Source organism: Phoenix dactylifera, chromosome 8, assembly GCF_009389715.1.
Source record: "Phoenix dactylifera cultivar Barhee BC4 chromosome 8, palm_55x_up_171113_PBpolish2nd_filt_p, whole genome shotgun sequence".
Lineage (NCBI taxonomy): Eukaryota > Viridiplantae > Streptophyta > Magnoliopsida > Arecales > Arecaceae > Phoenix > Phoenix dactylifera.
In genome coordinates, this window is record NC_052399.1 from 11,206,375 (window position 1) to 11,220,226 (window position 13,852).

Here is a 13,852-nt window from a genome sequence, read left to right on the forward strand (position 1 = left end):
TCAGTTAAATTCTGATACTCAAATGGCTTGTTAGTGGATATTGCTTCCAGCCGCCATGATTCAAAACCAGGTTATGCAGTTTGTCTTGAAGGATGTTATGAGTAAGTTTTTTGTGGATAAGATGTAGGCATTATGCACAAAAAGAACAGAATTACCACAATAAATAGATACTGATGTTGCAGAACCCTACAAACTTTAGAGTTTAATCACATGACGGCATAGATATAAATATTATATTAGGATATTGGAGGTTATTAAAGAAAAAAGATTTCCTGGTGACACGTTCTGGCAATATTGATCCAGTTGTAATCTTTTTGGATGAGAGGTCAATGTACCGTTTGTTTATACTTTTAATCGACATAATAGAGATTTAAATGTTTCGCTTGTACTGAACTTAATAAATGTCATATTGCTTTCAGTCATATTCAGTACTCATATGCCTGTGCTAATGTTATATGTCGAACAGATCAGAAAAGTCACCATGTTTATCACCAATATTGTTGCTTCTACCATTTTTATGCTGTTTTTGTAACCACTGAACTAGAGATTTTTTGGCAGAACTCAAAAGAAAGGTGCAGGTGAAGGTGTTGATGTAGCTTTGTCATGGTTTTGATTAGACATTGAAGAAGGAGAGTTGCATGAGCTTGGGACAGCTTATCCAGAAGCTGTATTGGGAAATCATTTAAAAACGAAGTTTTCATTTGCTACATGGTATTCTCTCTATTCACTTGTCATTGTGAACTGCATCTCAGACTGGTGCCACAGAATGCAAACCAGATCCTCTTGCCAGTGCAGTTAACCATCTCATCCAATAAGTGTCCGGATTACAACTGGTCTTCAATGAAACTCCAGCTATAATAATGCTTCTCTTTTCTATGACTCTGCAAAACAAACGGACCTGCAAACCCATCTGGGGATCAGAGGTATGAATGGCCTCAAATTTACAAGGTTGTTGGTGCTGTATACTCTGCTTCCAGAGAGAGCAGATCGAAACACGGAACACATGCTAATTTCGACTGATGTCAAAAGAGAAATGTACTGGCAAAATTGTAATCCATGCAGGTAATTATTTTCAGACTAATCAGATAGTGTCATTTCCATCTGCAACATGAAAGAGAGAAACATGGGAAAATATGCACTTTTTTCCACAAACTGATAGGAATATAAACAATGTGTTACTTTGGTTTGCATCATGAGGCCATGGATTGGTTTACATGGGGGGAAAAACCTGTTCTCTCTCGCCCTTTATCATGTTCACATTAAACAAAATACAAGACAAGCAAGATCCGATTCCAGATTAGGTTGCTGTTGCTTTCCCAGCAACTCTCTGAGCTATCCATCCCAGGCCATCATATAATCCCTCACCGGTGAGAGCACAACAGGCTTGGATGTGCCAGTCATGGTTCTTGATGCTATGGAGGGACAGGGCGTCAGTGATCTCAGCGGGAGACATTGCATCCTTGAGGTCCTGTTTGTTAGCAAATACGAGCACCACGGTATGCTCAAGGTCTGCATGCTGAAGCAGCCTGAAGAGCTCATCCTTCATGATGGAGATCCGAGCTCGGTCAGTGCTATCTATCACAGCAATGACAGCATGAGTTCCCTGGTAATATGTTGCCCAGGAGGCTCTCAGCCTTTCTTGTCCCCCAAGATCCCAAACCTGGTTAGTCGTAGCAGGATGTGAGATGGCCAGTGGTAAATGTTTGCAGAGCTTACAATCAAAATGAATTTAAAATGCCCACGATATGAAGATGATGCAATAAGCTAATTATCAACAGGAACAGCCTGCACCATGACATTCGAAAATCAAGTCCTATTTACTTATCACACAGCAAGAGCAAAGTGCATGCCAAGAATGAAATGAACTTAACTGAAGATACGAAGCAAGCTTCACAGAGAGTTTAGAATACTGTGAACCTTTTTTTTTTCATTTAGCTTGCCAACCAGGGAGATAGGATTAATATTTTATCTAAAATAGTTCAAGATAGTTAAACTTCCAAAGAAGCAGAGCTTTTCAATATAGCAGAATTTTGATTTTAGAATTTCCTGCCTAAGAGTGAAAAAACAGGTTTTTATAAGTTGCTTCCCACTCTCATTAGCAGGATGATGCTAAAGTTTAGTTTGCAAAATCTAACTGAAACTGAGTCACTGGTAACGGCAGACTGGAGAGATCACTGAGAAATAATTGGTGAAGTACATGCCAAAAGGGTTGAAGATTTCTCCACGGTAGAGTACAACAGGAGCAGTTTTCAACTAGGATGACCGAGAAAGGTCATTATCTATATGGTACTGGATTCCTGGAGACTTCATATTTGACAGAATTGGTGATAAATCTACAGCTCGGGTTATCAAACTTAATTATGAAATCATGGTGTACTGCAGGCAGAACGGAAGAACCACCCAATAAAGGAAAATATATAAATGCAAACACATGCATGTACATGAAGTAGGAAAAGCAGGCATGGTTAACAATTAAGTTCACATTCAACTTCAACGAATATCTGTAAAGTAGCTAGTTACGAAGACAGCATGAGTACAAATGCTAGTCTCATTTTAGAACCAAATACCTGACACACTATCCTACTTTGCAGATCTGAAAGCCATTCAAATTGCCTTGTCAACACATTGATTCACCCAAAAAACCCAATGCAGAACTAGACATAAAACAGCCTACTGATGTCATGATGAAAGTAGTTCTGCTATAACACTCTAATCACCAAGGATCAGACCATCCTACTGACTGCGAAAGAACTAATGGCGCCTGTTGGCATAACCAAACATAACCAAATGCTTTCAAAGTAGAAAGTTCCGCATAAAATTGTCCAAGACATAGTTTTGATCGAGTTAAAGACTAGAGAGTCTTGATATTAGCACTTATTAATTTGATGGGTCAGTATGAACACTTAATACCTGCAAAGAATGTTGCAAATACTGTGCACTTTGCTTTGGGATCTAGAGAATAAGGGTGGGGATGCAAACTATGTTATTTATCTCAGAGAAATAAGATCTATCAACTACATTCATTTCAAATCTTAGACCACATTAAGCACTCAGTATATTCTGATCATAATCACAAAGCAGTTGTCCACCCTCTGGAAAAATTGGAGTTCCTAGCCATATAATGTCAAGACAACACAATTGGCAGCATCAGATTATTGCTTAACAATGCCTCCTGTCATAACCTAAATATGCAGTTTAATAAGCCCATAAAAACCTACAATAACATTATGAATAATATGTCACCCTTAATCAACCGCTATGCTGATTTGACTAGCCATGTCAATAACATCAAACATGCTCTGCAAAAAATTTTTGTGCATGTGCAAACTAACCAAGTTCCTAAATTCACTGCACAGGTAAACAGATGAGCCAAAAAGTGTCAGACAATGACCACGCATTGGAACTAAATTTTCAAATCAAAGTACCAAAGACATGAGCAAGGGAAAAATCAGCCTTTTTACCCTCTGAAAACAATAAAATGTTAACAAGTATTTATTCAACTTGGCACAAGCCAACCAAGAGCTAGATGAAGAAAAGTATGCATAAAAAACTCAAGGACGTATGAGACCATCATTACTTAGATCCCAAATGCTTCAAAGATAATAAACCAGTTTAGAAACTCCCATCCAATAATTTACCAAAATAAAAAGCCAAATCCAAAAGTATCATATGCAAGAATCTTTGCCTTTAAGCATAAGTAAAAAGGTCATCCCATTATCTTGAAATCACAAATTACTATCAAAACTGGCATTTCAAGTTTCCTTTCCTTACATATCATAAATAAATTGAGCACTTGTCTGTTTCTTTTCTTTGAGGCAAAATCTGGATTAGTTCACTTACTACCGCATCACAGATTATTTGCAGAATTTTGGTAAACTTTCCAGAGTGTTTTAAAATTTCACAGGTTTCCAGGGATTTGTTTTCTTTTTTAAAAAAATGTTACCATAAATAATTTCGATATGTTGCAATCAAAATATTTTATTAAAATTCTGCCTACTGACAAAAGTTTGATCTTGCCAAGTTAAACCCAGGCTAGTCTACTGAAAGAATATATACACTTTTGTATCTAAAATTCAATTCTTGAGTCCATGCTGCAAATCTACTGCATTAGTTCTATCTTGAGAAAAGTGCATACCATCAAGTTAAACAAACTCACAAAATTAATCTCACTTTCTCAAGGTTAAGGATATCCAATATCAATATTTTCAATAATGGAAGCATTAAAACCTTGAAGACAAGGTTTCGAATACCAGAACCGGACCTCATACAGGTTTTCTGCCAGAATGGTATCACTCGTACCTTTCCGTTCTGGTAATTTTTAAAACCTTGCTTCAAAATTTCATAAAATGCATGCCCAGAAAACTGGAAACTTTGTCAAGATTCAGAAAAAAAACAAAATTATATTATTATCTGGACAAATGTTGGATGACTTCATATGTCAAAAAATAAAGAGGGTCTATAAAAGAAGTGAGACTGTTGAGATGAACATATGGTACAAATAAGGACCGACTGAGAAATGTGTGTCAGAGAAGCCTATGAGTTACATTAGTTAAAGACAAAGTGATGGACAATATTAGTTAAAGACACAAAGTGATGGACAATGGATTTAGAATTTAATACGGTCATGAAATGAATGATGAAAATGTTTAGAGGCTACCATAAGAATTAAGAAAAATGTTTAGAGGCTACTGTAAGAAGAGTTCTCTTTTCAAATATTCATTAAAGAATTAAGAAAAAGAGGAGAAAACCTAAGGTAGCACGGATATATACAGCCAGAAAAAAGCCGATGTGGATAAATATTGAGTGAAAGGGTTTGGAAAACTTGCAATGACACTACAATAAGCAAACATAAAAGGAATGACTAGTGAATGATCCAAGAAACTGAAGAGAAATAGCTCGGAAAAGGCTGGAGGTTGTGATTATAGTATTTCTATGATAATTTTCCAGAAAGGGAAAAAACCAGTCTGTATAATTACGACCTAGTAATCCTGTACCTAATCCTCATTCACTGCCTAATCAAGCTCCTTTGAAATAATTAACAAGAATGAGTATATCAATCACATGGAGAAGCAACAAATATGAACACAATTAGAAGCATCAGGGTATTGCTTCTAATTGTGTTCATATTATGTGACTAGGAGAATAACAATGACCAGATTTCTTCAAATCCATGAGAGTAGGCTCTAAAATTATATATCTGAAATTTCCAAAACTGCAATCATATCATATATAAAGATAAGTCTCCATGCTCGTATCTTACTAATTACACAACAATTAGGGAAATCACTTTTGATAACTACAATAAATGATGATTTTCACCAGAAACATCCATCATTAAGTAACCTAATCTTTAGAGATTCAATTTTTTTTCTTGTAAAACAACTTCAGAGAATAACAAGAAGATAACTCTTGTTATCCACAACTCTTCACCTGCTGATGCAAAACATGTAAAGAAACAAACAATCTATAAGATACCTCACACTAATAGCGAATACCTAATTTCCGCCATATTCCACTAATAAAGCATCCCAAGAATGATAAGCCATTTGACAATAGTATGCTGACTTGTTTACATTGATGTCACCATGCATACAACTTTCTTTTTTTGAATTCATTGTTTCCTCAACCTTAGTTTGACAAGTTATCTTAATCCAATCTAGTGAAGTGCTTTGGTTAATACCAGGCTATTTGATAACAAAATTCAAGAAACAGCTTTCCCAGCAAAAGAAAATGTCATCCGAAGACCATAACAGATGTACAATCCCCACCACATTGAATAAAAAATCGATGACAGTAGAAAGAGGGTTGAGTAGAATATATAAATTAGACAAGCTCTTACATTGTATTTTTTAGAGCTGTAAATGGATCCAATTGGGATCAGATCCATGCTGCATCTGCATCCAAACTTGATAGGACAAATCGAGTTCAGATTTGGGCTCGGATCCATCAAAATGGATAAGCTCCAAACTCAAATCTGAACTCGGTTAATAGTCAGATACAAGTTCAGGTTTGAGCATTTTTGGTGGTTCGATTCGTGCATGATTTTATCTTATGTTTCCTCGTGCTATTTTTTTTTTTTTTTGGTTTCCTTCTACCACTTATTAGAAAATAATATTTAATAAAGTTATGACTTTAAAAAATATTAGCTATAACAAGCATAACAATTAATATGAGGGGTGAATGATTGGTATTAAAAAATAATTAATCATATTAGGAACATATTTAAGTTTCTGTTTATATTAGATTTGACTGAAATGAATTGAAATCTAAAAGTCAGTCTGGATTGGGAACTGAAATGACAATGGGCAACAGTTAAGGGAAGCATGCATGAGAAAAAAGTGCAAATTCATATGTGCAGAAAAGGAATCAATGCAAGTCACATAACATATCCTCTTTATATCACTATATTTATTTATGTTATATATAGTACTATAAATATCCATATATAATTTTATACACAATATACATACAGACATATATAGTGATATATATATAATTTTATACAGACATATATAATTTTATACACAATATATATATATATATATATATATATATATATATATATATATATATATATATATATATATAGTATTCACATTATCTGGTTATTGGATTTGAAATAGCTAGATTCGATAGAAGGGATTTAAAAATAGAATTCTACAACCGTACAGGCATCTTTTGTACATGCAGCTCCATAATGGAATTTACATTTTCTTTCTCTTCTATTCCATTGAAGAAAGAACTAGAATCCATCCGATCCAGATGGTTGAATGGTCCATTTACCACCCTTTCATAGGAATAAAAGAAATACTATGATGGTTCTATTGCTTTATATATTTATTTTGTCTGTGATTTAGTGATCCCAACATTCCTTTCTGATACGATGAAATAAAGAAAAATGATCTTTTTTTTTCCATTTTTGTATTTTTTTTTTTCATAACATAAATATCAGAAAGAGAACTCCGGTGTGCAAAAATATCATTTGTGACATTAAAATGTACACCCGACACACAAGTTCAAATCTAGATCCTGTATATGGAATCTAACTTTTGATCAATAAGTTACCGAAAACTTAAATTTGATCCATACCTGATTATTAGAAAATAATCAGATCAACTATCAGTTTTCCGGTGCCACTTACATCCCTAACATTTTTATGGAGATATGAGAAGAATATGCAAAAGATTAAGAGGTGATGACCAGCTAAGGATTTGCAAAGACATATTTTCAGATAGTCAAACAATATAGAGTCCAAAAGTAGAGAGAAAATTGTAAATAGTGTTACCAAAAACAGAGAGAAAATTGTTAATAGTGTGACCTACTACATTTAGAAGAAGTTATACTCTGGCTTTGAAATGCTTCAACTTGCTATCCACAAGTTTCAATATTGAATTCTTTATGAGCAGATAGCAGATATACCAACCTAATGCAAATCTGCCTCAAAGAAACTTTTGCTGCAAAACTATTCAAGAAAATGACACGCTTAGATTTTATTATGTTATTTGTTGTTGCTTCCATCCAAGGTTTTAATTCTCGTGGGATGGAGGAATCATGGTTTCCCCACGGAATGGGATGCCCCGTGTCCCGCCCCATCTTGCGGCCATCCCGGCCAACATCCACTAGGACAAGGGTGCTTTCACATGAAGGAGAGAGAGGGGAGGAGAAATTAACTCTCTCACGGAAATCTCTCAGTCAGCATCCGCTAGGACAAGTGTGCATCTTTCCATCATTGGATCATAAACTGCTCGCTTTGAGATCTATGTGGATGGATAAATGATGAAGATGTAAGTGTTTTAAGATCTGTGCGATTGGTGATCGAATGATGCTTTCATGCGAAGGAGAGCCCTCTTTCACACGAAAGATATGACAGTTCCACATCTACACTCATGCGTCCTCATTGGGAAGGGAAAAAAAAATGCACGTGATTTCATCTAGCTAAGCCCCATGATTGGTTGAGCCCCGTGCTTAGTGGGGGAAAATGGAAGAAGAAAAAGGAGAAGCCCTACAAACCGAGCCTTCCAACCTTCGCTCTCTTGGCACCAATGTTAATGCATCATTAGAAAAAAAGTAAGGCTGAACTGATCTTTCCGTCTCCCCCCTAGCGATGAGTGGAAACATTGTTGAAAAAAAAGGACTGAGGGCATGCCCTAACCGAGTTAGCCATATCGGTGCATGACCCAGCCAAGACAAAGGCGAGATGGCTGGGATGGCCCCTGTCTCATCGGGACTTCAATCCTTGCTTCCATCATAATAACTTGATTAACCCAATGAACAGCAACTTGCATGCCCTAATAGTGCAAGAGTATTTGAAGGAAGAAGGCTTTACGAAACTACTTCCAATTAGGGGAAAGAGAAAAAGGAATTTCAAGACTATTAAATGCCTCCAATGATAGTTAATTGAAACCAAAGAGATGATGCTGAGGGGGGAGAAAAGATGGATAAATAAGTACTTTTAACATGGGAAAACATAAGGAAGACAAAAGAAACTAAACAAAAGAATTAAAAGGTCTAAACATAGTCGCTTGTTTGGAGTCAATATCAGTCTCAAAGGTTTTAAGTTTGGACCAAAACCAATCTGCTTCAACCGACACTGAGCTAAAACCAAGGGCCCTAGTTTCAGCTTTTCCAGTTTCGGCAGTTTCAGTTCCAGTCGAATATGACCAATTTTGGTGGAAAATGACTAGTTTCAGTCTAGTTTCGGTGGTTTTAATCAAACTCGACTAAAACCAACTGAAACTAAGCAAAGATATTTGGTAGAAATTGACTAGTTTCAGTCTACTGTCGGTGATTTTAATCAGTTTCGACTAAAACCCACTGAAACTAAGCAAAGATATTTTTTCAAGCCTTGTTTTGATGTTTGCTATCATATTTTTGTCATTTTGTTGTTTATTTAAGTACATCAGCTATATAGATTTTTGTCGTTTCTTGGTCATTTCTTTTCTCTTGAACTAAAAGAATAATAAGTAATAAAAATAACTCTTGAAGGCTAGGCTTCAAATGGCCCTTATCATAGAACTTCATAAAGACTTTTGTAAACAACTAAAGACAGCACATTGCAGAAAAAACATATCTTATATACAAAAAATTAAACATTTCATAACTTCTTAGATTGGTGAAAAGCTATCTCATTATTATCCTCATCTCTATTAGCGCTCTCACCTACGTGATGATGATAATGACCACTATTATTTCAATGATGCACCTCGCGATAGTATACGGTATTGAATAGGTAAAGTTAATTTATTTTATACTATTGTGTACTTGTCTTGTCAGTTTATGCTTGATTGATTGATATTCAGTGTTTTCTTAAGAGATTAGTATGTTCATATGATATATTCAGAGCATTAATATGCAAATAGTTTAATTTCAGCTTGAAACTGCCCAAATTATATAAATGATGATCCTAAATACCCTAAAACACAGTTAAATAATGGAAAATGACTTGCCTAATCAACCGAAACTATATAATCTATGAAAACTGATAAATCGAAATCAAATAGTGGAAAATTTATATCCTTGATTTCCATTGATTTTTCTAGTTTTTCATATTTTTCCTAACTTTTCTTACTGAAACGCCAAAACACAGAGTGAAAATGGTAAAATCACCGAAACTACCAAATCTAAAACTTTGTTTAAGTGACCGAAACCTAAATTGAAACCAACTTTTAAAACCTTGTTAGTAAAGTAGAAGCGCAGCTCCAAAAGTCACAGGAAGAAAGTAGTAACAACATCATGCTTATTTTAAGGAAAACCTTCTAAGTTTATAATGTAGGTTGCTTTTGTATTATTGGTTTTAACATAAAAGATCTACTCTTTATATTCATGGAACATTCATTGTCGCTTTAGTGAAGCTGATTGGCATTCCTTCCTGCTTGGGAGAGGTCCAGGGTTCAAATCTTGCTGGTGGCATCCCCATTGTATTTCTCAAAATAATTATTTGTTGTTAACGTACAATTATAGATCAAATAGATAAGATAATTAAAGCATAATGTCTTAATTATCTCATAACTTTAATTACTGCTTAGAATTATCTTCATGTTTTCTAGCATAGGATGGGCATAGTATTAGCAAAAGAATTGTATTCCTTAATAAATTTTCCATTAACAACTCAATAAATTCCTTCATTGAATTTGCATACATCTTGAAGTTCAAAAGGAAGATTGTATAAATCGGAAGAGAGCATGCACAGTCTCCCACAAGAGATGGAATATTCTTTGCAAGAAGATCTGAAGACCAATACTTTGCCACCATATGTGGAACTTGGAGCTCATTGAAAGAAGCTGCATAATTACAAGTATTCCAAAAGGTAGAAATATTACTAGTCCTATTGAAGCTCTGGCATTTGCACTTGAATTCAAGCTCCAATATTTAATATCTTGTCAATTGGCAAAATGCTCAAGTCTCCCATCTTTATGCCATTATATATGACTGGGACACAATTCAGGTTACCAATAATCCAATGATCAATAAGAAACCAAGAATATTAAGAATGACAGCCACCTTGACCATCAATACTCAATGGGCCATCAATTATGTTTGCCTTCCATTGTTCAGTAGGTTGACTTCATAAGTATGGCACCATATTAAGCATGCCCCTTAGAGTGTATATACTTTTTGCAAATGATCTAAAATGAGATATGGTTTACATCAAGGACTCAAGTCCCAGTGGGGCGTCCTGCGGGATACTAGAACAGGGTACCATCCCAAGTGTCAGGACAAGACCATCCTGCCATTGTTCTAGTGGTCCGATTAGCACGTCTTGGGACATCCCTTGTCTCAGGTGTCAAGATGGGGCGAGACAATGGCACGTCCTATTCCATGGGAAAACCAAGGGAGCCCCGTCCCATAGAATTTAAAACCTTGGTTTGCATGCACAATTTACACGCATTCATTCTATATATTATACTAGTGTAACATTTTTCATAGCAAATTATTTTTTCAGTACAGTTGGCAACAAGTATAGTACATAAGCAGCATTTTTTCCTAAATTCGCTCACAAACACAAGCATAAGAATTTAGCATTTTCTAGATTTCTTGCTTTTAATGCAAAATAGATACATATGTAGCTACACACATATATAGAAGAATTTTGGAATTAATTTGGTAATATAATTCTCATCACCTAATGTAGTTTAACCTAGTGGTATAGGAACGGGACACAACCAATGAAGAGCACAAGCAATGTAAAGAAAAAAGAAAGTTGCTTTGCCCTTTACCAAGGTATAAGGTAATCAAAGACATTGACCAGACTATATTAAAGTACTCCCTTTCAAATGTTATATAATAAACTGTGGTTTCTTCGGCCATAGCCAAAAAATCCAAAGGGTTCTCCGACCTCATTATCTACCTCATTAAAGGTTCCTCGCAATTTATCTTTCTGTCCTGTTAATTCTGAAACAGCTCAAATAACAACTCCCAATCAATCTCTTGTATTTCCTAAATCTTACTACTCCATCCATTATATCCTCACAATTCTTAATGTCACAAAACGAATACCCTTCTCCTTGTCACCATAAGCAAAGTCATAAAATTTTCCTATCTCATATCTGAGAATAAGAGAAATGAATATGTAAAACACCCAAAATAACTATACAATGAAAACCTACATCAGAATATACCATCATATCATCACCGCCAAGGTCGGCGAAACCGGTACCTGGCTCCGTACCGGTTCTCCGGTGGCATGAATTGGCATAGGCTATGTCGGGCCTGTACCAATGGAGGAGACGGCACACAAACCATGAAAGAGAGAAAGAGAGAGAGAGAGAGAGAGAGAAGGGGAAGAGAGGGAGAAAGGCCAGTGGAGGGTTGGCGGAGGCCAGGGGCTGACTTTATTTAAAAATCATGAGATTTTTTAAGGCCGCGGCTGGATCCCTGTTTCGTTAAAAACAGGAGAACTGGCCACAACCTCGCTTCCCGCGGCCTCGGTCGGACTCTATCGGCCTTCGCCGGCCCTCCGCCCTCTCCCTCCCTCTCCCTCCCCCACTCACTCTCGCTGTCCTTCTCCTTTTTTCGGCTCCGGCAATGGGTTTTGTTTCCGTTTCTGGAACCGTACCAGTGAGCCACCAGTACGGCTCGGAACATCCGAGACCAAGGTCCGCCATACCGGTGGCGGACCGGTACGTACCGGTCCAAACCGGTCCCATACCGGTTCTTCAACAATAAACTACCGGTACCAGATTCCACGCTGATCCGGTACCGGTGTTAGGCCGGGCCGATACGTACTGGCCGGTACCGGCCGGTACGGACCGGTACGGCAGACCATGCCCGAGACGGTTTTGCCGATCCTGATCACCGCAATATAGCACAACAAAAACTTTGCTAAACTCCTAAGAGATAACAAAATGGAAATGCCAGTGTTGTCTATAGTTAACACTCACCCCAACCAAGTTATTACACTCTTCCCCAACAAAAGTTCCAAAGTCAACCATAAATTACCCAAGTTAACAATGGTAAACCATATGCTTACTTGCAGGTCCTGTAAAAAGGACTTCCTGACTCATATAACAAAAGACAAAAGAGAACTGAAGTCACATGTTGCCCTATCAACCTCCATAATACAAACTGCTAACCCACAGCCCACACTCCTTACTATTTAAACTCTCTCTAAAGATCAATCTTCTGATTTTGATTTGTTGATGTAAGAACCATATAATTCAGCTTTAGTCCATCTAGGTTCTTTCCCCTACATCTCTCCTTGTACCTTATCAGTCCGCCCTCCCTACAACAGAAAAGCAAATTCACTTTTCCGCTACAACATTTGGTTAAAGATCGATGACCTTTTAATCTTCTAACCTAAATTTGTTTTTCAATAGAATAGTCCCCAGTTAACTCAGTAACATCCTTTTAACTAACGACCCATGACATCCGAAATTTTAGAATTCGAATAAATAACCCACTAAGCAATCAATCTTTAAAACAGTAACTTAAACGGGAAAACAACCATCTGCTACAAAACAGATTGAAAAGAACGGGGCAAAAGAGAAGAAACATTCACTGACCTCAAACCTTATGTTCTTGTAAACAACCTCCTCGACATTGCTCCCAATAGTAGGACTCGTGTTGACGACATCTCCAAGATGCAATTTGTAAAGAGTCGTCGTCTTCCCGGCATTGTCCAACCCAACCACCACAATCTTGTACTCCTTCGCGGGGAACAACATGAACCAAAACCTCGACACCAGCGCCCCCATCTTATGCCTCAAGATCCAATACTTTCACCCTCCAATCTAAAGCCAGAAGAGAAATCCAAACTCTAATACCACCACTTACAGAAAGAAAAAAAAAAAGAATTCAAAGAAAATATCTTGGGGGGAAACCCTACAAGAACTAGAAAAGAAGAAGAAAATGGAATCGCGATCCGATCCAAGATAAATAGCGAAGAGTTCGGAATCGACGCAGGGGTAGACGGAGGGGTGAAAGGGATCTCACCTGGTGACGCAGAAGGGAAGAAATTTGAATACTAAGAGCTCGGATGGTGATTTAATGGCGGAGATCGGAGGGTTTTCCCTGGCCGAGAAGGGAAGAAAACCAGAGAAAAACCCTAATTCGGAGAAGGACGGGGACGAAGCGAGGAAGGAGAGTCCGAATATATTTAGAGAGGGACGAGGATGATAGCCAACGGAAATGGATCCCTGTCGGAGCCAGCGTGGAATGGTGACTTGGAACGCACGGAATTTTTTTTTTTCGTTTTTTTTTTATGAGGGGTCCAAGGCCCGAAATAAAAACACAAACAAAAACAGAAAAAATGAAGACAATATCACCCCAAACCAGAGCTCTCACTCTTTGAGGCAATACAGCCGAGATAAATTCAGAAGAAATACCAAGACTTGCTAAAGTATCAACAGGCTGA

General features: G+C 36.9%; 1 protein-coding gene across 2 annotated transcripts; it reads right to left on the reverse strand.

Annotated features, from left to right (window-relative positions):
- Positions 1 to 1,066: 1,066 nt before the first annotated feature.
- LOC103720193 (ADP-ribosylation factor-like protein 5) lies at positions 1,067 to 13,631 on the reverse strand. Of its 2 annotated transcripts, none has more exons than XM_008809794.4 (3): positions 13,432 to 13,631; positions 13,002 to 13,229; positions 1,067 to 1,660 (listed from the first exon to the last, which is right to left on the reverse strand). In XM_008809794.4, exons 2-3 carry the CDS (start codon positions 13,191 to 13,193, stop codon positions 1,298 to 1,300), a joined length of 555 nt encoding a protein of 184 aa, XP_008808016.1. In that variant the 5' UTR covers positions 13,194 to 13,229; positions 13,432 to 13,631; the 3' UTR covers positions 1,067 to 1,297. The 2 variants fall into 2 exon arrangements, with proteins under 2 accessions (XP_008808016.1, XP_008808017.1); XM_008809795.4 differs by having other exon boundaries at positions 13,002 to 13,267; positions 13,432 to 13,612.
- Between the last annotated feature and the right edge of the window lie 221 nt (positions 13,632 to 13,852).

What these genes read in the sequence shown, in the direction of transcription:
- LOC103720193 (XM_008809794.4), bottom strand. Translation starts at nt 13,193, where the DNA reads ATGGGGGCGCTGGTGTCGAGGTTTTGGTTCATGTTGTTCCCCGCGAAG. An exon ending in ACAAGAACATAAGGTTTGAG is followed by an intron (nt 1,661 to 13,001) that starts GTCAGTGAATGT and finishes ACGACTAACCAG; the next exon opens with GTTTGGGATCTTGGGGGACA.